Below are 22,570 nucleotides of genomic sequence, written 5' to 3'. Positions count from 1 at the left end.
CCCTCACCCCCAATTACTCTCAGGGTTCCTTCGGTTCATCCTGATGTCCTAAACCAGCCTCATACCTCCTCGGGGTCCCCTCTGCTCACCCCACTGTCCCGGCCCCTCTCGGGGTCCCCTCTGCTGTCCTGGCCCCTCTCGGGGGTTCGCTGTCCTTCTCTTGATCGACATCCCAGTCACTATCAGACTGAGTCCCCACTCCAGGCCCAGCTGTCCTGTCCGGGCTACTCTCGGGGTCTCCTCCCCTTGCTCGCCCCGATATCTCGATGTCTTGGTCACTCTCGGGGTCCCCTCTTCATACCCTGCTGTTCTGGCCCCTTTGGGGGTCCCCACTTCAGGCCCCGCCATTCTGTCCCGGTCACTCTCAGGGTCCTCTCTCTGCGCCCCGCTGTCCTGTCCCGGTCATCCTCGGGGTCCCCTCTCCGTGCCCCGCCATGTTGTCCTGGTCACCCTCGGGGTCCCCTCTCTGCGCCCCGCCATGCTGTCCCGATCACTCTAGGGGTCCCCTCTCTGCGCCCCGCCATGCTGTCCCGATCACTCTCAGGGGGTCCCCTCTCCGTGCCCCACTGTCCCGGTCACTCTCGAGGTCCCCTCTCCGCGCCCCGCTGTCCCGGTCACTCTCGGGGTCCCCTCTCTGCGCCCACCGTCCTGTCCCGGGCACTCTCGGGGTCCCCTCTCCGCGCCCACCGTCCTGTCCCGGTCACTCTCGGGTCCCCTCTCCGCGCCCCGCTGTCCCGGGCACTCTCGGGGTCCCCTCCCTGAGCCCCGCGGTCCCGGGCACTCTCGGGGTCCCCTCCCCGCGCCCCGCTGTCCCGGGCACTCTCGGGGTCCCCTCCCCGCGCCCCGCTGTCCCGGGCACTCTCGAGGTCCCCTCTCCGGGCCCCGCTGTCCCGGTCACCCTCAGGGTCCCCTCCCCGCGCCCCGCTGTCCCGGGCACTCTCGAGGTCCCCTCTCCGGGCCCCGCTGTCCCGGGCACTCTCGGGGTCCCCTCCCTGAGCCCCGCTGTCCCGGTCACTCTCGGGGTCCCCTCTCTGCGCCCACCGTCCTGTCCCGGTCACTCTCGGGTCCCCTCTCCGGGCCCCACTGTCCCGGTCACCCTCGGGGTCCCCTCCCCGCGCCCCGCTGTCCCGGTCACTCTCGGGGTCCCCTCCCTGAGCCCCACTGTCCCGGTCACCCTCGGGGTCCCCTCTCCGCGCCCCGCTGTCCCGGTCACTCTCGGGGTCCCCTCCCTGAGCCCCACTGTCCCGGTCACCCTCGGGGTCCCCTCTCCGTGCCCCGCTGTCCCGGGCACCCTCGGGGTCCCCTCTCCGTGCCCCGCTGTCCCGGGCACTCTCGGGGTCCCCTCTCCGGGCCCCGCTGTCCCGGTCACTCTCGGGGTCCCCTCTCCGCGCCCCGCTGTTCCGGTCACCCTCGGGGTCCCCTCTCCGGGCCCCGCTGTCCCGGTCACTCTCGGGGTCCCCTCTCCGCGCCCCGCTGTCCCGGGCACTCCCGGAACTCCCGTCCGTCCGTCGGTCCTCCCCGCCGCCGCCGCCGGTCCGGGTCCCTTCCAGGCGCGGGCTGTCCGTCCTCGCCTTCGCCGGTACCGGGCGCCCCGCGTTCTCACCTCAGCCCCGCTGTCACCGCTCCCGGGCCCCGCGTCGCCGCCGTCGCTTCCTCCTCACACTTGCTCCGAGTCGCTGTCGCGCGGCTGTTTCCCCGGAGGACGCCCGGCTCGGGTCTCCCGGTGCCGGACTCCGCGTCGCGCAGCCTCCGCCCGGGACCTCGCGTCGCGCCCCACTCCTCACAGGACCCCGCCGCCCCGGGCCACACGGACCTCCGCGCCGCCGCCGCTGCCGCCGCCGCTGCTGTCCGAGGTGCGGCGCCTGCCAGGGGTGGCCAATCGCACCCGACCGCGCCGAGCGCGCCCCGCCCCATCGCCTCCTTACGCCCGCCCCCTGCCTCGGCCACGCCCCTGCTCGGCTCCGATAGGCTTTCTACTGACCTTCCCTGATCGCCGGGCCTGGGGCCGAGGCCGGATATAGGTATTGGATTGGAAGTGCCTTGGGCAGCCGAGAGGTCGATGGAGGCTGAGGATTGGTGGAGCTTTCGATGGGCGGGAACTGAGGGGGCGGAGCTTTCTCAGACACGGAAGACCTTGCAATGTCCAAGTTACCCACAGTCGGGGCTGGGGTGCGGTCAGTGTTGTTTGTGCTGCTCAGAGGTCAAAGTTCACGGCACTCCTCCCCACGCCTTTGCTTTTTTGGGGAGACTCCCTGAGACCACCGAGAGGGAGAGGGAGGGAGGGAGGGGGGAATGGAGAGGAGAGGAGGAGAGCCAGAGCGCCAGGTGACCGTGCCACAACTTCCTCAGTAATTCCATCCTAAATCAACAGTATCACGTATTCGCCTAGGACTTGTGGTGAATAAGTCCTTGTATCTCTGGCTGGGAGGCTGCTTTCACCGACAGCAGTTTACAGCTGTTAGAAAAAAGGACGAATGTCCCTGTGCTAAGGGCATACACCAACGTTCAAGCCTGGTTTTAGGAAATACGCATTTTGTGGGTGTTGATGACAGCAGAGACTGGAGGAACTCTCCTTGGCTGTCGTTCAATAAGCATGTCCAACGTCACCTAGGCCAGGGCTACAGGTTTTAATGATCCTGCCTGAGCCAAAGGCCAAAGGCCAGTGAGCTTTGACCCCGAGGTAACCAGTGATAGGGAAGAACCGAATTAACCCCAGCTGAAACATAGTGTCTGCCTAGGAGGGGAGGGGTTGGTCACTCAACAGCATGCTTAATACTTCCAGGCAACCAGATAATGCTCATTAAATTAACACCAAGTACCAGGAAAACACCTTGAATACCTAAATTCCAAAGCAGGTTTATGGTCTTGGACCATTTAGCGTTTTTATGAAAGAAATTGTTTCAATTTAGGAACAACACATTATGATCCTAACCTGTCAGATTATGTTGATGGGGCCTTTAGCTCTTAGAAAACCTTCCATCATTCATTTTCTTTTAAAACGCCTACAGACCAAAAAAAAATTTGTTCTAGCCGGGCGCCGGTGGCTCACCCCTGTCATCCTAGCTACTCAGGAGGCTGAGATCTGAGGATCGCAGTTCAAAGCCAGCCTGGACAGGAAAGGCAGTGAGACCCTTATCTCCAATTAACCACCAGAAAACCGGAAGTGGCGCTGTGGCTCAAGTGGTAGAACTCTCGCCTTGAGCTGAAGAGCTGAGGGACAGCGCCCAGGCCCAAAGTTTAAGCTCCACAAGCGAAAAAAAAAATTGTTCTAATCGGTATACACGTTTCTCCTAGTGCTTTTGAAAATATATACTATTCCAATGACAATGGCTCCCTTTAAATAAACTGTTGGAATATGAGGAAGTGCAGAGACTGCAGAGGTTCTGGAAGACGCCGAAGGAGAGCTGGCAGGAATTTGGTTTCAGTTCAGTCTAATGTCAACCTCTTCTGAGCACTGAGTCTGGGTACAACAATTTTTGGGAGGAAGGTATAGGAAGATTTCAAACTGGTAAAATGGTTTTGAGGGAACTGGACTCTTAAAGGCTGAAGGAGACTACCAAATCATATTAAACCATTATGCATGGGCAAGAATAAAGTAATGTGTGTTTTTTTTTTAAAAGTAGGACCCTTCTTCTCTAAAGAGCAGTTAAGAGATAGTTAAGAGCTCATCCTAATAGTTCTGCAGAAACAGGAAAAAAGAATGGATAAACTCACCACCCAAGAATTTAATTGTATCTCTGAATTACATATGAAAAAAGGAATTCATGACCATTTGCAGATGCTGTTTGCAATTAAGAAGCTAGATATAGAAATAAAACAAGTAATATATTTATTTAAAAAAACCTGCATTCTTGAAAACATTTAGCAGCAAAATCAACTTTTTAAAAGTTCAACCAGTTCTGACTGTATGTGTGTGTGTGTGTGTGTGTGTGTGTGTGTTGCTTGACAGTGCCCAGGCACTGTCCCTGAGCTGTATTCTCAAGTCTGACATTCAGTCACTTAAGTCACAGCTGCACTTCTGGCTTTTTGGTGGTAAATTGGAGATGAGAATTTTTTTTGGGGGGGGGGTTCAGTCGTGGGACCTGAACTCTGGGCCTGGGCGCTGTCCCTAAGCTCTTCAGCTCAAGACTAGCTCTCTACCACTTGAGCCACAGCGCCACTTCCGGTTTTTTTTTCTGCTTATGTGGTGCTGAGGAATCAAACCCAGAGCCTCATGCATGCAAGGCAAGCGCTCTACCACTGAGCCACCTTCCCAGCTGGAGATGAGAATCTTATAGTCTTTCCTGCCATGACTGGCTTCTAACCTCAGTACTCAGATCTCAGTCTACTAAGTAGTTAGGAATATAGACAGACATAAGCCATTGGCTCCTGGCTTTTTTTTCTTTTCTATGTTATGAATAAATTCACTGATCGGAACCTAAGTTGTCCAATGTAACTAATTACAAGTAATGTAGATGTGATCCAATAGCACAAGAAAAGAGAATGACTTCATCTGTTGGATGAGGGACAGTTCTGGAATCCTACTTTAAATATAGACTTCAGATCTACACTGGGCTTTGAAAGCTATTCGTATTTGGGAGCTTCAGATCTTGAAACTCCTGGAATGCCATCTTACATTCCACTCTGGAAATTCTTATGTTTCACTGGGAGGAAATAATCCTCACGAATGAAGCCAAAATTTAAATTAAAACAAGGTAGTATATGTGAAATGTCTTAAAAATAAATGGGACAATAGTTTCTCACTTTTAAAGGCTTCATGGGGGCTAGTGTAGAGAGATAAATTTAATCACAAAGTATCTGAGAGTTCCAGACTGGCTTTTAACATCTATGTTCAGTTTTGCTGTTTCTTACTCCCCACCCCTTGGATTTACTGGGGTTTCAATCCAAGGCCTCATACTTGCTAAGCTGGCATTCTACTACATGAGCCACACCTTTAGCCTTACCTTTTGCTGGTTATTTTGGAGTTGGAGACTAGTGAGCTTTTTTTTGCCTGAGCTGGATGTGAATCAAGGTCCTCGGTATCTCAGCCTCTCTTGTGAGTACATAGGATTATAGGCCAGAGCCTCCTGAGTCTGCACTAGTTTTACTATTTTACTATTTCTATGGAGACTTGGGTGTGCATCACAGTGGAAACACTTTGAACAAATCAATATATGTCTTTGAGCCCCTTTTCTGCTCTCAGAACAAGGCATACTGCAAATGTGTTTGGTAAGCAAAACGGCAACACCGTGTTCCCTTTCTACTCAGTAAAGAACACAAATGAATTCAAGTAGATTCTTAGCTTTCTTGGTTTGTGTATTTTAGCCAAATTACTTCCGGTAGGCAAAGGTTCCATTTGCTCAACTAAGTGTTAGCAGGTTAGCAAGCTATTGGATTAGGCAATACATAAAATAATAAAAAACCCACCAGAAAAACAACACTTAAAAAATATTCAAAGAAATAGGAGTCATTTGTTCTGGGGAGAAGCTGGGGGTGGGTCTCTGTCCTTTTATGCAAAGACAGCCCTTCTTACCACTGGTAAACCCGGGGAACACTTACCAGACCGAGTAAACCTATACAACAGGAAGTATTCCCAAGGTCTAGGAAAATACCATTCTGTGGACCCTGGGATGGAGTAACAGCATCTTGTCTTTGAGTTCTGGAAAAAACCCTTCTAATTAGCCACGGGGAGGGGCCAGGCTCCCTTCCCCCACCCGCAGGATCAGGCACCCTGGCTAGTTTAGGTTTCCTGATCTATTAAGAGGACGGTTTATGACGTTCACCTGCCTGAACGAGATCTCATCTCCACCTGCCATGGGCGGTGCAGAGCCCTCCGCCCCTCGCTGACATCCTCCCTTTCGTTCTGGCTCTGGGCGCCGCCTGGCGGCGATTTCCGGAAGTGTCCGCTGAGCTTTGCAGGAGGGGCGTGGGTGGGGTCCTGGCGGCGGCCAGGGCTGCCCACGGATTTGCCTAACTCGAGGGAACCTTGCCTGCGCCCCGCCCCCTGACGACCTACTGAGGGTTTTAAGACGGCAATGAAGGGGCCGCGGTTCCCACGAAAGGGGTGTCGGGCGTCTCCTCCAGCTTCTGAGGATGGCGGGGTCAGGCCGCCACCGGGCAGCTCGCGACCCGGAAGTCGCCCTCAGCTCGAGGCCCCCGTTGCCGAGCGCGGGCGCGGGGGGCGGAGCGCGGCGCCGGCGGGGACGGGGTCGTCGCGGCCGCCGCTCCTCCTTGAGTTCGGGGCCGCCTGAGGCGCCGTCGCGGCGACGTCGGGGCCGCCCGAGAGGTGGCCGCGGGCTCCGAGGCGACATGAGTGCGGCGGGGCTGCTGGCTCCGGCGCCGGCCCCGGCTGGAGCGCCGCCCGCCCCGGAGTTCTACCCGGAGGAGGACGAGGAGCTGGAGAGCGCCGAGGACGACGAGCGCAGCTGCCGGGGCCGCGACTCGGACGAGGGTGCGTGCGGGGCGGGCGGGGGTGCGGGGCCGAGGCGGGGGTGACCCGGCCCCGGGGGGGGTCACGACTCCCACGGAGGCGCAGGGGGCGGGCGGCGGGGGGCAGGGGGCGGCGGGGGTGCGGGCCGAGGGGCGAGGCAGCCCCGGGCCTGGGGTGCGGGCACGGGGGGGGCGGCCCCGGGCCTGGGGTGCGGGCACGGGGGGGCGGCCCCGGGCCTGGGGTGCGGGCCGAGGGGCGAGGCAGCCCTGGGCCTGGGGTGCGGGGACGGGGGGGGCGGCCCCGGGCCTGGGGTGCGGGCCGAGGGGCGAGGCAGCTCTGGGCCTGGGGTGCGGGGACGGGGGGGCGGCCCCGGGCCTGGGGTGCGGGGACGGGGGGGTGCGGCCCCGGGCCTGGGGTGCGGGGACGGGGGGGGCAGCCCCGAGCCTGGGGTGCGGGCACGGGGGGGGCAGCCCCGGGCCTGGGGTGCGGGCACGCGGGGGGCAGCCCCTGGCCTGGGGTGCGGGCACGCGGGGGGCAGCCCCGGGCCTGGGGTGCGGGCACGCGGGGGGCGGCCCCGGGCCTGGAGGGGTGGCGGCCCACGGTAAGCACCCTGACTCCGTGCTGGGGAAGGCCGCCCCGTGCCCCGCACTTAGGTTAGAGACGGGGTTAGGGGTTGTCCGAGGTGTTTGGTCCCTTCAAGACCGCCGTCTCCCTCCCGTCCCCGTTCCCCACTGAACTCGCGTGTTGGTGGGAAAGCCCTCCCGCGGAGCGCTCGCCACCCCCGGGGCGGGGCCGAGGGAAGCCCACCTGCGTTTGCAAAGTGCCCCCCCCCCCCCCCCCCCGCTTTCTCCCGAAAGGCCGAGTTGGAAAAACACAAAAGCCTCACGTCTTGGATCCTAGCTACTCAGGAGGCTGAGATCTGAGGATCTCGGTTCAAAGCCAGCCCAGGCAGGAAAGTCTGACACACACACACACACACCCGTCAATTAACCACAGAAAGGCCGGAAGTGGAGCCGTGGCTCAAGTGGCAGAGCACTCGTGGCCCTTGAGCAAAACACCCCCCCCCCCACCCGCAGCAACAACAACAAACAGGGACGGTGCACCGGTCCTGAGTTCAGGTCGCAGGACGGGCGCACAACCCCCTTCCCCTCTCCCGGTGTAAATATGATCTCGAGGTAAGTTTTTGGCCTGGCTTTGCCCCACCCCGGGTGAAGGGGTTGGTAGCGCTGACTTCCCGGGGGGCGGGGGGGAGGCGTGAAGGAGACTGGCTGGAGCATCAACCAGGTACTTAGGCGGGGGCTCCGGAAGGGTTTTTAACACTAGGGAAAAGGGTACAGGGAGGCGTGGGACTGCTTGCCTATCGCGTGTGTCCCGTCCAGTAGGCTTCTCTCGGAGTCCAGCTTTTTTCATTCTGGTCTCCAGCCTTTAGCAAGTACGAGGAGCTTCAAGAAGGAGCTAGAGGGAGAAGAAAGGTGAATAGAAAAGGGCAGGAAGAGAGTCATGTGGGTAGAGTATCCTGGCATGTTGGGCCCCCAAACTAAGGTAGATCAGTTGTCTGGAGTCAGTCTCCCGGGTGGCGCTTCCCTGAACCCCTTTCTCGAGAATGAGGTCCCGACAGACCGGGTCCAGCACCTAAGAAGGCATTGCATGCAGGTGCATGGTGTTGAGCTATATTGAAAACTAGAGGTTTTGGGTGAAACCCTTTGCATTGCACTCAATGGCCACCAGGGGGAGCACTGAAACCAAAGTTGACTTTATTTTCAGTATGGGGCGGTTGAAATTCTCTACCCTTCAGCCGTTTGCCAGAGAACAGGGTTATAAACGTTTTAAAACTTTCTAAATTTGTAACTAGTCATCTTGCCCCCATCCTGCCTTTTGTAACTTTAAACATTATTTGGTTATTAGAACTTGTGGGGAATTCTCCTTTTGCATTGTATGTATCTGAGGAACAGTGTGTGCAGGTTCAAACCCAGCATCCCTCAGGAGAGAGCGTGTGCACTCTTTTGTTGTTGTTGTTGTTGGTCGTGAGGCCTGAACTCTGGGCCTAGGTACTCTCCCTTGGCTCTTCAGCTCAAGGCTAGCGCTCTACCACTTGAGCCATAGCGCCACTTCCAGCTTTTTCTGCTTATGTGGAGCTGAGGAATTGAAGCCAGGGCCTCCTGCATGCAAGGCAAGCGCTCCGCCACTGAGCCGCCTTCCCAGCCCTGCACTCTTTTTGAGCAGTGAGTAGGGCTTGAGTGCTTGCAATTCCTGCTGGTGATGCCCATAATCCCCTGCACTACCCTGATTGTTACAGCGGCATCCTTACTGCCTGTGTCTGCTGCACCTTCTTTTCTGGCTGCCCTTCAGATAAAGGCCAACTCTTTCATACAGCTGCTTGGGCTAGTTGGAGGTGGTATTTTGTGGTTTCATGCAGGCCTGTGGTGAGTAGAAGTTTACTTGTTCTGTGTCAGCTGTGAATTATATTCTTAACCTGTCTTCATTTTCTCAGATACGGAGGATGCCAGTGAGGCTGACCTGGCAAAGCATGATGAAGAAGACTATGTAGAGATGAAGGAACAGTGAGTTTATTTGCCTGTCTCTGTTCATTGATATAAAATCTTTATGGTGGCTCTGTGGTTTTGACTTTGGTTCTTCAAAAGTACACATTGTTAGGTTTTTAAAAAGAGGTAGCCGAGTAAGAACAGCAGCACGCACGTGGTATTCAGGTAAGGGGTAGGTTTATTCAGTAGACCTGCTGGGACCAGGCAAGGTTGGCACTCCACGCGGCTGGGAAAGGCCTAGGAAAGAGAGAGAGCCGGGAAAGAGAGGAAAGAGAGAGAAAAGAGCTTGAGAAGAGCTAGACAGGAGCAGAGAGAGGGCTAGAAAAGAGAAGGGAGCTGGGAAAGAGAAGAGAAGGAAAGAGCTGAGAAAGAGCTAGAAAATTGCAGAGAGAGAGCGTCTGGGCCCGCGCTAGGCCTTATCTAGGGTATGGGCTGAGAAGGGTGTGGCCACATCAAATTCAGATATGACCTCAGCAGATGCAGATGTGACCTCTTCCAGTTGCCTAGGTAACACAGGTACTGGGTGGAGACTTTGCTTCGAGGAGGGTGGAGTCTGCTAGCCATCCCAGAGCGGACCTTACACACATTATCTCTGCATTTCCTCCTTTAAAGCAGTACAGTTAGTCTTCCAGTTAAGACTCTTGAGTCTTATATCTAGGTTTTGATGTGTCTGACAAGGCCCAAAGAAGGTAACTGGCATCTATGCTGGCCATTCTTCTCTGTCTTGATGCTCTCAGGGACCAGGGACTGGAGAGCAGAGAGCAGGCTTCTGACTCTTGTGCACAACTTGTCTCAGTCTCTATCTTTACCACTCACACCCTCTTCTTGTTTGAGGACATATGCCCAGAGCCTAAACTCTGCTCACCTTTGTATGTTTGTTTTCTTCTGAGACAGTAATGTTGTCTAGGCTGGTCTCAAACTCCTGGGCTCTCCCATTCCTCCAACCTCTACCTCCCAAGTTCTAGGAGCCCCAGGTTCCCCTCCATCCTATCTGCTTTTTATCACATCCCATTTGCTTTTTATTTTGTACCCAGATGGAAGGCAGTATAGCATGGTCTCTGTGTATTTATTGAGGATCTTGACTTGGACTTCTGAAATTTTTCTAAAGTAGAAGTTCCACATTCTTTTGTAGGGCCTGTTTGCCAGAATTTGTGACTATCTTCTGGATTCTTTTATCCTTTTTAAGCTTTGAAACTCAAAAGAGATAATTCATTTAAGTCTGGCCAGTAAAGATAATAATGAGTCACCTTGATACCTATGATCTTTCCAACCGTGGGCTGGGTTTTATTCTTCCATAGTCTCTTCCTGACTAACATTGACCCCTTTGAGCTATGTTCTCACGTTTCCCGGTACACTGTTCGTTTTTGTAGACGGACTCAGATGCAGGCCCTGTCTGCGACAGTGGGATGGGAGATTGAATGAGTACTGACTTTTTGTGCTTTAAAAATTTTATTTTTTATTTTTATTTTTGTCATTTATTGGGCTTGAACTCAGGGCCTGGGTGTGGTCCCTGAACCTTTTTTTTTGCTCAAGGCGAGCACTCTACCACTTTGAACCACTGCACCACTTCTGGTATTCTGGTGATTAATTGGAGATGAGTTTCACGGACTTTCCTGTCCTGGCTGGTTTTGAACCGCGATTTTCAGATTTCAGTCTCCTGAGTACCTAGGATGACAGGCGTAAGCCACTGGTGCCTGGCTTGCTTATGGTTCTATTTATTTATTTTTATTATTGTGAAAATACTGTACAGAGAAGTTACAATTACATGGGCAAGATAATGAGTACATTTATTTATTTTTATTTTTATTTTTTTGCTTATGTGGTGTTGAGGAATCAAACCCAGGGCCTCAAGCATGCAAGGCAAGCGCTTTACCACTGAGCCATCTTCCCAACCCATGAGTACATTTCTTATCAAGCATTGTAGCCTCCTTTGTTTCCCCTTCCTAACCCTTCCCATCCCCCCCCTGCTTAAGATTTTATGTCTGTTCCCTCTCCTGTACTTGATGTTTAAACACCATTTTTAGAGATAATCTTTGGGTTGAAAATAGCAAGTATAAAATAAGTTTTGACTAAAATGCAGTGCCTTGTATAGCTCCCAGTGACTATCAGGAGTCATTGGAACTCTCCCTAGTCTCCCTACGAGGCCTAACCTGTGAGTGAGGGCCAAAGCCTGGGCAGACTTAGCTGAATTATCCCTTGAGTTTCTTTGTAATCAGAGTCTAAAACTGAAAAAAATTCTGCCTAACATGTAGTAGACATGGCAGCCTTTTAACTGCTCAGAGGAGATCTCCAAATACAACCCACACTCCTCTAGTTCTTTGGGCTAATAACATGCCGTATGCTTTGTGTGTGCTTCCTCTTCTCACCCAGCTGGGGCTGCATTTTAACTTTTGCCTCTGAACTACTGTTATTTATTTTTGTCAGTTGTGGGGCTTGAACTCGGGGCTTGGGCGCTGTCCCTGAGCTCTTCCACCACTTGAGCCACAGCGCCATTTCTACGTTATTTTTTTGATTCTGAAAGAGTAGAGCTTAAAAGAAGTGACAAGGAAGTTTATCAACTCGATACTCACACAGCTATGCTGTCTTGTAGACCTGTACTCGGAAGGCACCGTCTTCCTTGTTGTTTAGGTGCTGGAGGAGTTGTGTTTAGTGCCAGCTCCACATTGTTTGGCGTGTGATGCTGTGCCTTAAAATTCAAAAGAAAAGAGCATGGCGCTTGCACTTCTTGTATGTCCTTGTTTACCTGTCCACCATTGGTGTTTATTACAATTTGCCATCTTCATGATTGGACATTTTGAATTGGTTCACAGAAGAATCTGTAAAATTAGGGTGTGATTCAAGAATACTGGAGCCTCTCCCTTTGTGATCCCTGTATCTGGAGCCTTCTAAACCAGCCTCTCCTTTCTTCCCTCACTTGAAGGGCACTGGCTGGGACTGTAAACACTGTGGGCAGCTTCTGTGTGAATGGTGTTTGGAACTGAGGACTGACATTGTCTTTTCATGTGACTTTTTTTTTTTTTAAATAGGATGTATCAGGACAAACTGGCTTCTCTGAAGAGGCAGCTGCAACAGCTGCAGGAAGGTTGGTGTGTGCTCATCTCTGTCGTTTCTAAATATCCTTGAGTTTTGCCTGGCTTGCCGTTCTGTGGGAGTGGTTTAAGTGATCCAGAACACATTTTGCTGTCTTCTGCTGATAAAGTAGTGGTTTTCAAGCTTTTCCATGTTTCCAACAGGGAGCGTATTCTTCTAAAGTGAAATTCTCTGTGGGGCCTTCTGGAGGGCTCCAGTTGAGTCCTCTGTGCCTCAAGCATAGTACTCTTAGGAACAGTGCTGCAGCTCCACTGTCCTGCAGTGATCTCCGGTGTGACGAGGGGAGTCAGTAGGGCCCAGCACTGGGGTGGACCCAGCAAGGAACTGGGGCTTTGCTGGTGCTGCTCGCTTTGGGTTCATATCATGGAAACACTCTCCCTACCCTCCCCCTACCTCATTGAGCCTGCTTTTCCAGTAGTTGCTGTTTTTCTAGGGAGTGATCTTTTTCCTTGAACTGGCCTGGAGCCAAGCCCTAGGATCAGGGATCATAATTGCTTCAAGGAAGAGCAGCAAGTGAGCAGAGGCTTCAGGGTTTACACCTGAGCACTGGCAGTCTGCATGTAATTGACTGAAAGTAGTCATCATCTTCCTCAGCTGTGTTAGCAGTCTTTCATGCTAAAATAGCCACCGAGGGCTCGTGGCTAGCACTGGATTGTACAGGTGCAGAACATGCTTCCAGTGCAGAAAGCCTTCCTGGACAGCCTTGACCAGGCCTGCTGAAGGAGAGTGATCTTTCTCCTGGAAAGGAAAGCCTATTGCCTTAGGGTATAGCCACAAGTGGTCAGATTGACCTGGTGAATCTATACCCTTCCTACTCTCCCTCACTCACCTGAGATCTTGATACCCTGGGGTGGGCCACATCTAGGCCTGGGGTGGTGTCTGCTGTGGGTCTTGGCCGAGGGCCTGAATCCAGTAAACTCCTCTAGGGTATGGTTTCCTAGGCTTTCTTCTATTCTGGTGTTACTTAGTCACCAGTGGTGGGAGAAAAGAATCCTAGGGAACAATGAAGAGCAGATTGGTCTTCAGAATACCTGTTTTTTTTTTTTTTTTGAACGTATTATACATTTTATTTTTTTTACCTTTCTGTGAAATGTCAAGACCAGTAAACACAATTCTAACAAAAAATTTTAGCTTTAAGAGAAAGCAAAGAACATTTAAGTGTGTATCAATTTTTACTGTGACAGATAAAAGGGAAGAAATTCTTAACACACTGAGTTACCTATGCCATTCTCAAAACCCTCCCCCCCTGCAGGAGATGTCACAGTCTGCTTTGTAGTAGAACTTCAAGAATAATACCTATCTGTTTTATAAATTCCCAATTCCAGGCACATTGCAGGAATATCAGAAGAGGATGAAGAAGTTGGACCAGCAATACAAAGAAAGGATCCGGAATGCAGGTGAAGGTCTCTAAAATGAAAACACCCCTGCATACTTTTCCCCTTTGTTATCAGCAATGTAATGTTACCCCAATCTTTTCTCCACAATGTGTCCCTCCACTGGGAGAGTCTTGGGGAAGAGAAAGTGCAGTGGTGCAGTTTTCAGGTAGCTTAGGCTGACAGCAGTGACTCCTGTCAGGTTATTTTCCTGGGTCCTCCCCTCCCCCCCCCGGGGGGGGGTGTCTTCACCTTTTCTGGTCTGCCTGGCTGAGTTGTAGACAGTCAGAGGCTCTGATGCTGAGAAAGGTATAGGTTGTCCTGCCCACCATTACCTGCTGCTACTGGATTCTGTACTCGTGAGAAGGGCCCTCCTCCTTTCCGCAAGTATTGCATTGTAAGCCTGCAGAGGCTTTGGGGCTGTTGTGTGGAATAAATGCATCCATTTGTTGGGTATCTGCTCCATTTACAAAGTGTAAGCAACATAAGGCTGTGGACACATTGTCCTTTAGGAAACTTGACATTGCTCTGATAGAAAATAGCTGCACAGGTAAAGGGAAAGAACCCTGGTAGGAGCAGGGTTTGAAAACGAGCTGGGTGCTCCAGCGTTAGGTAGATGAGTTGCTTTTCTTCATTCCTGCAGACTGCCCTTTTCTTTTGTGTTATGTCATATAGGCTTCTCCCCTCAACTGAAGGCACAGAAGCTCTTCTAGATCAGTCATGATGTGGCTGTAGAAAGCAGAGTCATTCTTACAGAGACAGTCTACCTCTTCAGCTGTGCTGCATTGGCTGAAGCCCCATCATCCGCCTGCTTGCTGCAGGTGTGACTGGTCATGGGTAGCACCACTGAAGCCTCGATAGCATGGGGCTGGGTGTGCTTGGGCTCCTGTGCCCAGCCATTCCTGGGGCCAAAGTGCTGAGGGTTTCTGCCCATCAGAAACAGAGTGGTTTAGTCTTCTCTGCAGTTGACATTTTCCATCAAGCAGCTTCAGATGTCCTCTGCACCCTGAGAGCTCTGTGGGGGTATGGCTGCGTGCATCTGGGCTGTGGGTCTGTAGGATGTCACGTTTGCACTGACCCTGTTAAGCTGGGCTCAATACCCAGTAGTCTTTACTGACTACATACAGTAGGCCATAGGCCTATTTTATTCCAAGAATGGGTTTTGTATCTTCTGTTGGGGTGTGTGAGTGAGAGAGAGAGAGAGAGAGAGAGAGAGAGAGAGAGAGAGAGAGAGAGAGAGAGAGAGAGAGAGAGAGAGAGAGAGAGAGAGAGAAGTGAGAGGCTGTTTTGTAAACAACTGTTAATTGTCAGGTACACTGTTGGCCTAAGAAACCTGTGCAGCACTGCTGGGTGGGTCCTTCCAGTGGCTGACCTGGGCTTGGTGAGTGAGGAAGGACTGCAGTTGATTAGGAACTTGGGAGAGGTCAGAGGCCCCAGGGCATTGTTGTCAGAAGCACCAGCCTGGTCAGAGCCTGATGTCCTGAGAGCAAAGTCCTAGGAGAGCTCAGCAGGACCTCTGCTGCCTGTGAGGGGTGTTGGAGGGCTTGACTCAGAACTGTTTGAGCTGATAGCATCCAAGACCAAACTTAAAACAAGCACAAGTATTTCTTCTGTCCTTTTCACATCTCCCCACATTTGCTTTGTATAATGTGCTGTCAGAAAGTAATTCTGTGTATAAGTGAGTCCTGATGTTCCTGGGTGGGAAGGTGTGGCACCTGGGGACCCAGAATCTAACTGTACACTGTTTTTCTCTTCCAGAGCTCTTCCTCCAGCTGGAGGTAAGTACTGGACTTGCAGACTGGGCTGCTGTGGGAAGCCGCCTCTCCTTCTGTGGCCTCCTTCTGTGAAACTGGAGGCCTTCTCTTCATTTGTTGTTGGATGGCCTGTGCTCAACACCGGGACTGCTCACTGTTTTCTGTGGCATTTACCTCACAGTATCTGAATTATAGGGACTTCATATTGATACTGGTCCTTGAAGCAGTCCCACGGAATTGCTCACAAAATGTTTTTTTTTTTTGGGTCCGGTTGTGGGGCCTGAACTGTGGGCCTGGGCGCTGTCCCTCAGCTCTTCATCTCAAGGCTAGCGCTCTACCACTTGAGCCACAGCGCCACTTCCGGCTTTTTTCTTTTTGCTTATGTGGTACTGAGGAATCGAACCCAGGTCCTCATGCATGCAAGGCAAGCGCTCTACCACGGAGCCATCTTCCGAGCCCATAAGGTTATTATTTTTTTTGTTGGTCGTGGGGCTTGAACTCTGGGCCTTAGCGCTGTCCCTCAGCTCTTCAGCTCAAGGCGAGCGCTCTACTGCTTGAGCTACAGTACCACTTCCTGATCTGTACTTCTAAGTATAAAAAATAGTAACTCCATTTGTTTGGTTTTAATATCATGCAATTAATTTTGAGTAGAGATTTCATCTTAAGATTGCCTTCTTGAGACACTGCTTTATTCATTGTGGTCTCCTGGTGGGCGGGGAGGAGGCAGTCCTGTGTCCGAACTTGGCCCTTTGTTGGCTTTGCTGACCCCTGGTGCCACATGTGTGTAAGACTGACTTGTACTTCTGGTCAAGTATTTTCTTCACTGTTGAGAACTGTTGAGCCTGACTTCCAGCTGCTTAGACTATGTTTCCCCCAGCCTGTGTTTCTTTCTTGTTCAGACTGAACAAGTGGAAAGAAACTACATCAAAGAAAAGAAGGCAGCAGTGAAGGAATTTGAGGACAAGAAGGTGGAGTTGAAGGAGAACCTGATTGCAGAACTGGAAGAAAAGAAGAAAATGATTGAGAACGAGAAGCTGACTATGGAGCTGACTGGAGGTATGGAAACTGTGTGTGTGTGTCTGTGTCCCTGTCCCAGGTAGGCTCCAATTACTCTTGCTGTCTCCCACCTCCAGAGCGGGATGTGGCCATGGTTGGGGGAAGGCTTTGACAGATCAGCTTTCTAGCTCCACCTGGTATTGGCTGTGTGGCCTTGATCCAGCTGCTTCACTTGTGTGAGTCAGTTTCTAGACTGTCCAGGGGGGCTGGCCGTGCCCTAACCCTGGTTTAATATTAGAAGTACCCAGGACAGCGTCTAGCTGAGACACAGGTGGTTCAGTACAGAGGTGTGCCTTGAATAGGAAATGCAAGCTCTGGCTTGTGCTTTACTTGACTTTCACCTGGGCCGGCTCTGCTCCATGTCTTTGTCCTTTTCAATCACTCACCCAGCCCATCTGCTCTGATGGACTCTGCTCTGTGTTTGCTGTCTGCCTTGATTACAGGCAAGGTGCTAGATCCTCTCTCCTGAGCTTCTCTGGGTCTTCCCCCAGGCTGTACTATGAGCACTTCAGAGCCAGTGCCATTCTAGCAGGGCACTTGACTATTCTTTGAGGCCACTGAGGTCACCTGAGTCTTGGGGCCAAGCCTCATCCCTACCCTAGGACTTTCTGAACTGCATGTGGGAGCCCAACAGGGCGCAGCAACTTTCAGGGAGAAGTGGTATGGACTGACTTTGTGGTCTGCATGTAGGCTGATGAGCCCTGGAAGGATACAGAGGATGGGCTGGAATTTGGCAAATGCTGCAGAGCAGGTTGGACAAGTCTGTCACTTGATGTCTCACACCATGCCCTGCTGCACAGCCCACATTTAACTCAATCACCGTCAGAGGTTCTGGTACTCTGGTACATCTGATTTCAACAGGGTGCAGGTTTTCCTTTTTTTTTTTTTTGAATGGATATACTTGGAGCTCACTTTGAAATGAAAAGTAAGTAGTGAAGATCTCCCCCCTCCACCCCCAAGTTTCTGTTCTGTGAACCAACCTGGTCTTCCTGTTGACAGACTTCTACCCTGATGAGAATGTGCTTGTGTCTAACAGTGGGGCAGGGCCCAACCCCTCAAGTCTCTGCTAGCTTCCTCATTGGAGGACTTGGTGAGGGTATGCATGCCTTAGGCCTCCTGTCTTGTTTTGGAGTAGGCAGATGCTATAGTAGCATCTTAGGCAGCCCCACTTTGTTGTTGGGGGGTTTCTGTCACTAGACTGCTAGCACTGTGCTGCCTCATTTGTAGGAATCTGCCTGCCTGTGCTATGACCCTCTGCTGGTGGCTATGACTGGCATTGATGCCTCATTGCTCTGCTAGAGACACCAGATGCTCAGGAGCCTTCATTAGGCTAGTGGGAAATAGTGTCTGGTTATAGCCGCTCCCTTTCCATCTGCAGGGAAGGGTATCAGCACCTCACCTGTAATTTGGTATTGTAATTGTTGACAAGCCAGAGACAGTGTTTGGCCAGGCTGTTTTACAGACAGAATGGTAACTGGGACAGAGGCTATCCTCAGTGACTTGAGGCAGAGTGTGCCAGGGTGGAAAAGACAAATCAATGCAGTGAAATCATTTGTAACGCAATAAAATAGATTACAGAGGTGTTTAAAGCTAGCCATGGGCATTGAAGGTACCGATGTCCTTCCTCAAGCCATTTAGTACCCTTGATATGGAGAGGACTGCCAAGGTAATGATGGAGTGTGCAGAGAAGAGCCACTGGAGCTGGAAGATAATTAGCCTTTCCACAGATGGTGCTGCTATGGAGTTGCATTAAAGGCCTGTTCTCTTCCTCTAATTGACTGACTTATTTCACCTCTGTGGATTGATGCCCAGTGTCATTGTTGCCCAGCTCTGCACACAAAAGGTATTTCTACAGATCTCCTTTTCTGTTCGACCTGAAGATCTCATCTAAAAACAAAGTCAAATTTGAGAGGCTAAGGCAAAACCTTGTCTGATGGACCCTCTGGAAACAGGTGACCTGCTCACCCACTGGTGACCTGCTCTGAGCATGACGTAAAGCACTCACCTCCCTGGGAATTTGTGCAGGATGATGTCTTGACACCTAGGCCTCTGTAGAGGACATAGGACGGGCAGTTGTGGCAAGGGGTACCATAGTGGAGAAACTAGGCTAGGTTGTTGCTCTGATTCAGCTTAAGGTGTACATGTGTCAACTGGGAGCCTGGACATAAGGTGTGCTGTTGAGAGGCCCCAGGCCCACTGTGCCTCCCATCAGACAGGTTGATAGAACCACCCAAGTGTGTGTGTGTTTTCTTTGATGTTGAGGCCAAGATTGTAAGTAACCCAAATAACCAAAGAACCTAATTAGCCTGAAAAATTCGTGGGGCTTTTATCACTTTTTCCTTCTGGTGCCAGTACTTGGGGTTGAACTTAGGGATCCCACTTTTGTTCAGCTTTCTTGTTCAACAGCTGGTGCTCTACTACTTGAGCTACGCCTTGAGTCCAGCATTTTGCTGATTAATTGGAGATGAGAATTCTCAGATTTTTCTGTCTAGGGTGGCCTTAAACTTTGATTTCCAAATCTTGGCCTTCTGAGAAGTTAGGATTGGCAGGCATAAGCCATTGGTTTCTGGCTATTATTAATTCATCATTTTTCTTGTTAGTGCAGGCCTTTTGTGTGTGCTCGCTATTTGCCACTATAATTTCTTTTGCCAATTTTATTCCTTTCAGTTTCTGGAAGCTACTCGTGGCCTCAGTAAAGCTCTTGTTTCCTTTAGAAAATAGTCCTAGCTGGGAGCACATGTCATTAAAGTCAGAGAAGATGTCTGTCTCCTGAGCACACAGTGACCGAGATCCTAGGCATTATGTAGAAACCTTGAGCTGTGTGGGCTGACCGGCCTGTGGTGTCCTGGCTTCTTTACCAGCTTAGTTGTGAGGCGGTTTCCTCCTTTGGCAAGGTGGTGATAGTCAATCTGGTGGTGGGAACTGAGTGGAGACGATGCTTATACTGTGCTTTGGAGAATGACTGGCTCAGGGTAGACGTGGGACTTGAGAAATGTAACCTTGTTCAGTTCCTGTAGCCTTTCTGGTCTGGGTGTCCTTCTATCTGGTTTACAGATGGCAAGGCTGACAGTGAAGTGCAGCCATTTGCTCAGCCCCCAAAGGAACTGGCTAGTGTTTCACTAGAATTCATGTCATCTGCCTCATTGTGACTCCCAGAACCATAGTTCATGGAGCACTGAGTGGGTCACAGAGTGAGGCTGAGGGGTGAGGCCTTTGTGCTCAGCTGTTCCTGTTCTGATCGTCATGGAGCCTTCCCAATGTGGTGCAGCGCTGAGAGATGGCCCCAGTGAAAGATGGACTGACCTCTAACGAGTGATTCTGAGACTTTTAAAGCATCAGTGGGTGTGTTGTGCATGAGCAGAAAGTCTCCCACAGTGGTCACCCAGTGCAGGGGGCCTGAGGAGTCATGGAAAGGAGCAGGAGTCCCACATGAATATCTGGGGAAGAGAAGGGAAGAGGTGACCTGGATTTGGGGTGTGGGTCATCTTCCAGACATTCTGCTCACAGAGTGGAATCCAGGCCATTCTGTGCAGTCTGAGCACTTGTGGGCTTGTCCTCTCTTTAATGCCATCTGCTCATGGCAGCTTGGGTCCAACTCTATAGTCCTGTTTATGCAGAACACCATGCTGGGCATAACAAAAGTTTGATTGAGACTGGTTCTAATGAACATATTTTTAGGCAGGAAAGAAACTATACAAAGGCCAGTTTTATAAACTGACAAGGTGGGGGCTGGGAAGGTGGCTAAGTGGTAGAGCGCTTGCCTTGCATGCATGAGGCCCTGGGTTTGATTCCTCAGCACAACATAAGCAGAAAAAGCTGACAGTGGCACTGTGGCTCAAGTGGTAGAGTGCTTGCCTTGAGCTGAAGAGCTGAGGGACAGCACCCAGGCCCAGAGTTCAGACCCCATGGCTGACAAAAAAAAAAAAAAAGACAAGGTATAAAGAGGTGCATATGATAGGTGGGTGATAGCCATCGATGCTTCACAACTTGCTGACCAGATTGGACACTGCAGTGTGAAAGAAGCTCACCTAGTGCCAGTGGGCACCAGAGAAGAAGTAGATGGTCTGTGAGCTTGATAGATCTGTCTAGCAGAGAGTGACTGAGTGCAGATAGGGAATTCCAGTGTCTGATGGGGGACCATCCCATGGGGTGTGGCACTTGGCACTTGGTACAGGAGAAGTCGGAATAGAAGTATTAATGGGAAGCTAGACTGAGCCTCTGCCTGGGGGTGATGTCATAGACAGGAGAATACCACGTGGACTTTGTAAGGCAGGATATAGGAGTTCAAGGGCAGAAAAGAAGCTAGCCAGTTGCTGATGGCGCATGCTTGTAATCCTAGCTCCTGAGGAGGTTGAGATGCAAGGATTGCAATTAGAAACCAGCTGGGTAGAAAAGTGTATGAGACTTATCTCCAGTTAACCACTCACTGAAAATTCAGCTAGCTTTGTGGGTCTCCCCCCCCCCCCCGGAAAAAATATAAGAGGTTTAGAAATAGCACCCAGGACCAGCACAAACAGAGCCATAACACAAAAAGATGGTGTCTCTGGGTAACAAGTGAGGCCTGTCCTTCAGTTGGGAGAGCAGTAGGTCTCTGAAGTATTTAGTAAGAATGACGTACAAAGTGATAGCACCTGTGTCCTACAGAGATCACTGAGGACGGGGCCTTCCGCAAGGTTATTGAACAGGTTCATGAGGCTGAATTGATTATGGATGAATTTGATGCCTGAGTAAAGACAGATGAGGGGGGGCTGATTTTGTTGCATGTGGAAGGGGACAGATGTAAAATGTAGGAGAGACAGCTTTGGGAGGGGAAGCAGAAGGATTGAGATTGTTATGGGTCATCATTGCCGGTGCTGGCATTGGTGACTGTAGAGGACAGCCAGTATCTCAGGAAGGAGCGGGCCAGCACCAAAGGCCTTTTATGCCAGTCGGCTTCAGAGCACCCCCTCTGTGGGAGGGAGTGGGAGAGCAGCAGAAATGGGGCACATGAGGACCGTAAGGCTCCTTCAGTCACAAGAGCAGAGACCTTCTGGCTTCTTTGAGGGAAAGGAAGAACAGCCCCTAGGCTTTTGAGGGTGCCAGAGAGAAACCCCCATGTTGGACTTTAGGGCATGGTTTCCAAGAGGAGTGTGTGTCTGAATCTTAGAACCATAGACCCGCTCTAGTCTTAGAGTAGTGTCTGCTTTAGACCATGCATAGGTCAAACATCCCCAGTAAAAGTTGTGCTGGGGAAGCTGTGGGCAAAAACCTTATACCACAGGAATTCTTACTGATTTCAGGTGGGAGCTGGATAGATTTACTCATTCGCTTCTTGCCACAGACTCTATGGAGGTGAAGCCTATCATGACCAGAAAGTTGCGGAGACGACCAAATGATCCGGTCCCCATCCCAGACAAGAGGAGAAAACCTGCCCCTGATATCCATTTCACCAGGCACCAATGACCTTTCCTTCCCTGAGACTGTTGAATCCTTTGCTTACCCGTTTGGTAGAGGGTCTATGGCAAGAGCCTGCAGAAGCAGCAGTATTTGATGGGAGCTCATGGCCATGGTCCTCTTAACAAAAAGGCTTTGTAGAAAGCAGGCATTTACAAAGGTACTCTGTATTGGCAAGTTCAACCTGGTTTTAAAACTTACCTCAGGGGCAGCTGCCAACCTGATGTACCTTAATTTTTCCCCCTGTAGGGTGAAGACCGTAGTATCTGCCTTTGTGTTCCTCTGTTACCAGATGCCTTTAAGCAGATGACATCATAGTCAACATAAAGAAGCTCTGTAGTCATAGAGATGACTAATGGGATGGGACGGGTGGAGACTAGAGTTAGTGGTTCTGTCCCTCTTGAGAAAATAGCTGTTTTCTGTAGTGCTTCAGTCATTCTGCTACCAGCAGAGGGCCGAAGTTCAAGTTTCTTCTTCCTAAAGGTTTCAGAGCTAGGGAAGGGTAACTATAGAACATCATTGGAACTAAAGCTCTTTATAAATTCAGAGCTAAGTTGTTTTAGTTTGCTATGCTGTTACTGTTGTTATAGCTACCTAACAAAATTCTTTTATATGCTGGTTGACCATGATATTTAGTAGAAAAAACAAATTGTTACTTTAAAAACATCATGTAGCATCATTATCAGTTATACTAAAAATCGTTTGGCACCGTCAGTTCTAAAGGACAGATTTTCCTATTGTGTTGATTTCTGATTCTGGGGAACAACTTCTCAGGCAGCTTCCTTTAACTCTTCACACCTCAGCTAAACTACTTGTTAACAGACGAGCAGATCATGGAGGATCTGAGGACGTTAAATAAGGTATGGCTTGGCTTTTCAGATTCCTGGAATTCACCTGGTGCTCTCTTGCACC

At 51.3% G+C, this 22,570-nt stretch overlaps 2 protein-coding genes and 1 long non-coding RNA gene across 3 annotated transcripts in view; 1 reads left to right on the top strand and 2 right to left on the bottom strand.

Moving 5' to 3' along the window:
* The window catches only part of LOC138837695 (serine/threonine-protein kinase TAO3), a 134,161-nt gene extending 132,342 nt beyond the window's left edge, over positions 1–1,819 (bottom strand). Inside the window, exon 1 of the mRNA XM_070036635.1 lies at positions 1,604–1,819. The gene's annotated coding sequence lies outside the window, so the exon portion shown is untranslated. The remainder of the gene's footprint in view (positions 1–1,603) is intronic.
* A 4,238-nt stretch (positions 1,820–6,057) lies between these two features.
* The window catches only part of LOC138837693 (sin3 histone deacetylase corepressor complex component SDS3-like), a 30,913-nt gene continuing 14,400 nt past the window's right edge, over positions 6,058–22,570 (top strand). The window contains exons 1-8 of the mRNA XM_070036634.1: positions 6,058–6,430; positions 8,901–8,970; positions 11,979–12,034; positions 13,368–13,439; positions 15,174–15,193; positions 16,069–16,225; positions 21,546–21,641; positions 22,457–22,518. Of these exons, the coding sequence (XP_069892735.1) occupies positions 6,073–6,430; positions 8,901–8,970; positions 11,979–12,034; positions 13,368–13,439; positions 15,174–15,193; positions 16,069–16,225; positions 21,546–21,641; positions 22,457–22,518 (891 nt within the window). The 5' untranslated portion in view covers positions 6,058–6,072. The remainder of the gene's footprint in view (positions 6,431–8,900; positions 8,971–11,978; positions 12,035–13,367; positions 13,440–15,173; positions 15,194–16,068; positions 16,226–21,545; positions 21,642–22,456; positions 22,519–22,570) is intronic.
* LOC138837694 (uncharacterized) lies at positions 7,710–21,946 on the bottom strand. The gene is made up of 3 exons (XR_011375412.1): positions 21,860–21,946; positions 12,872–13,035; positions 7,710–7,864 (listed from the first exon to the last, which is right to left on the bottom strand). It is a non-coding gene; the product is annotated as an uncharacterized lncRNA (long non-coding RNA).

Source organism: Dipodomys merriami, unplaced genomic scaffold (assembly GCF_024711535.1).
Source record: "Dipodomys merriami isolate MVZ:Mamm:240054 unplaced genomic scaffold, mDipMer1.0.p SCAF_274, whole genome shotgun sequence".
In the NCBI taxonomy this organism is placed as follows: Eukaryota; Metazoa; Chordata; class Mammalia; order Rodentia; family Heteromyidae; genus Dipodomys; species Dipodomys merriami.
Note: the sequence above shows the minus strand (reverse complement) of the source record. Positions and strands in the feature narration are given on the sequence as shown.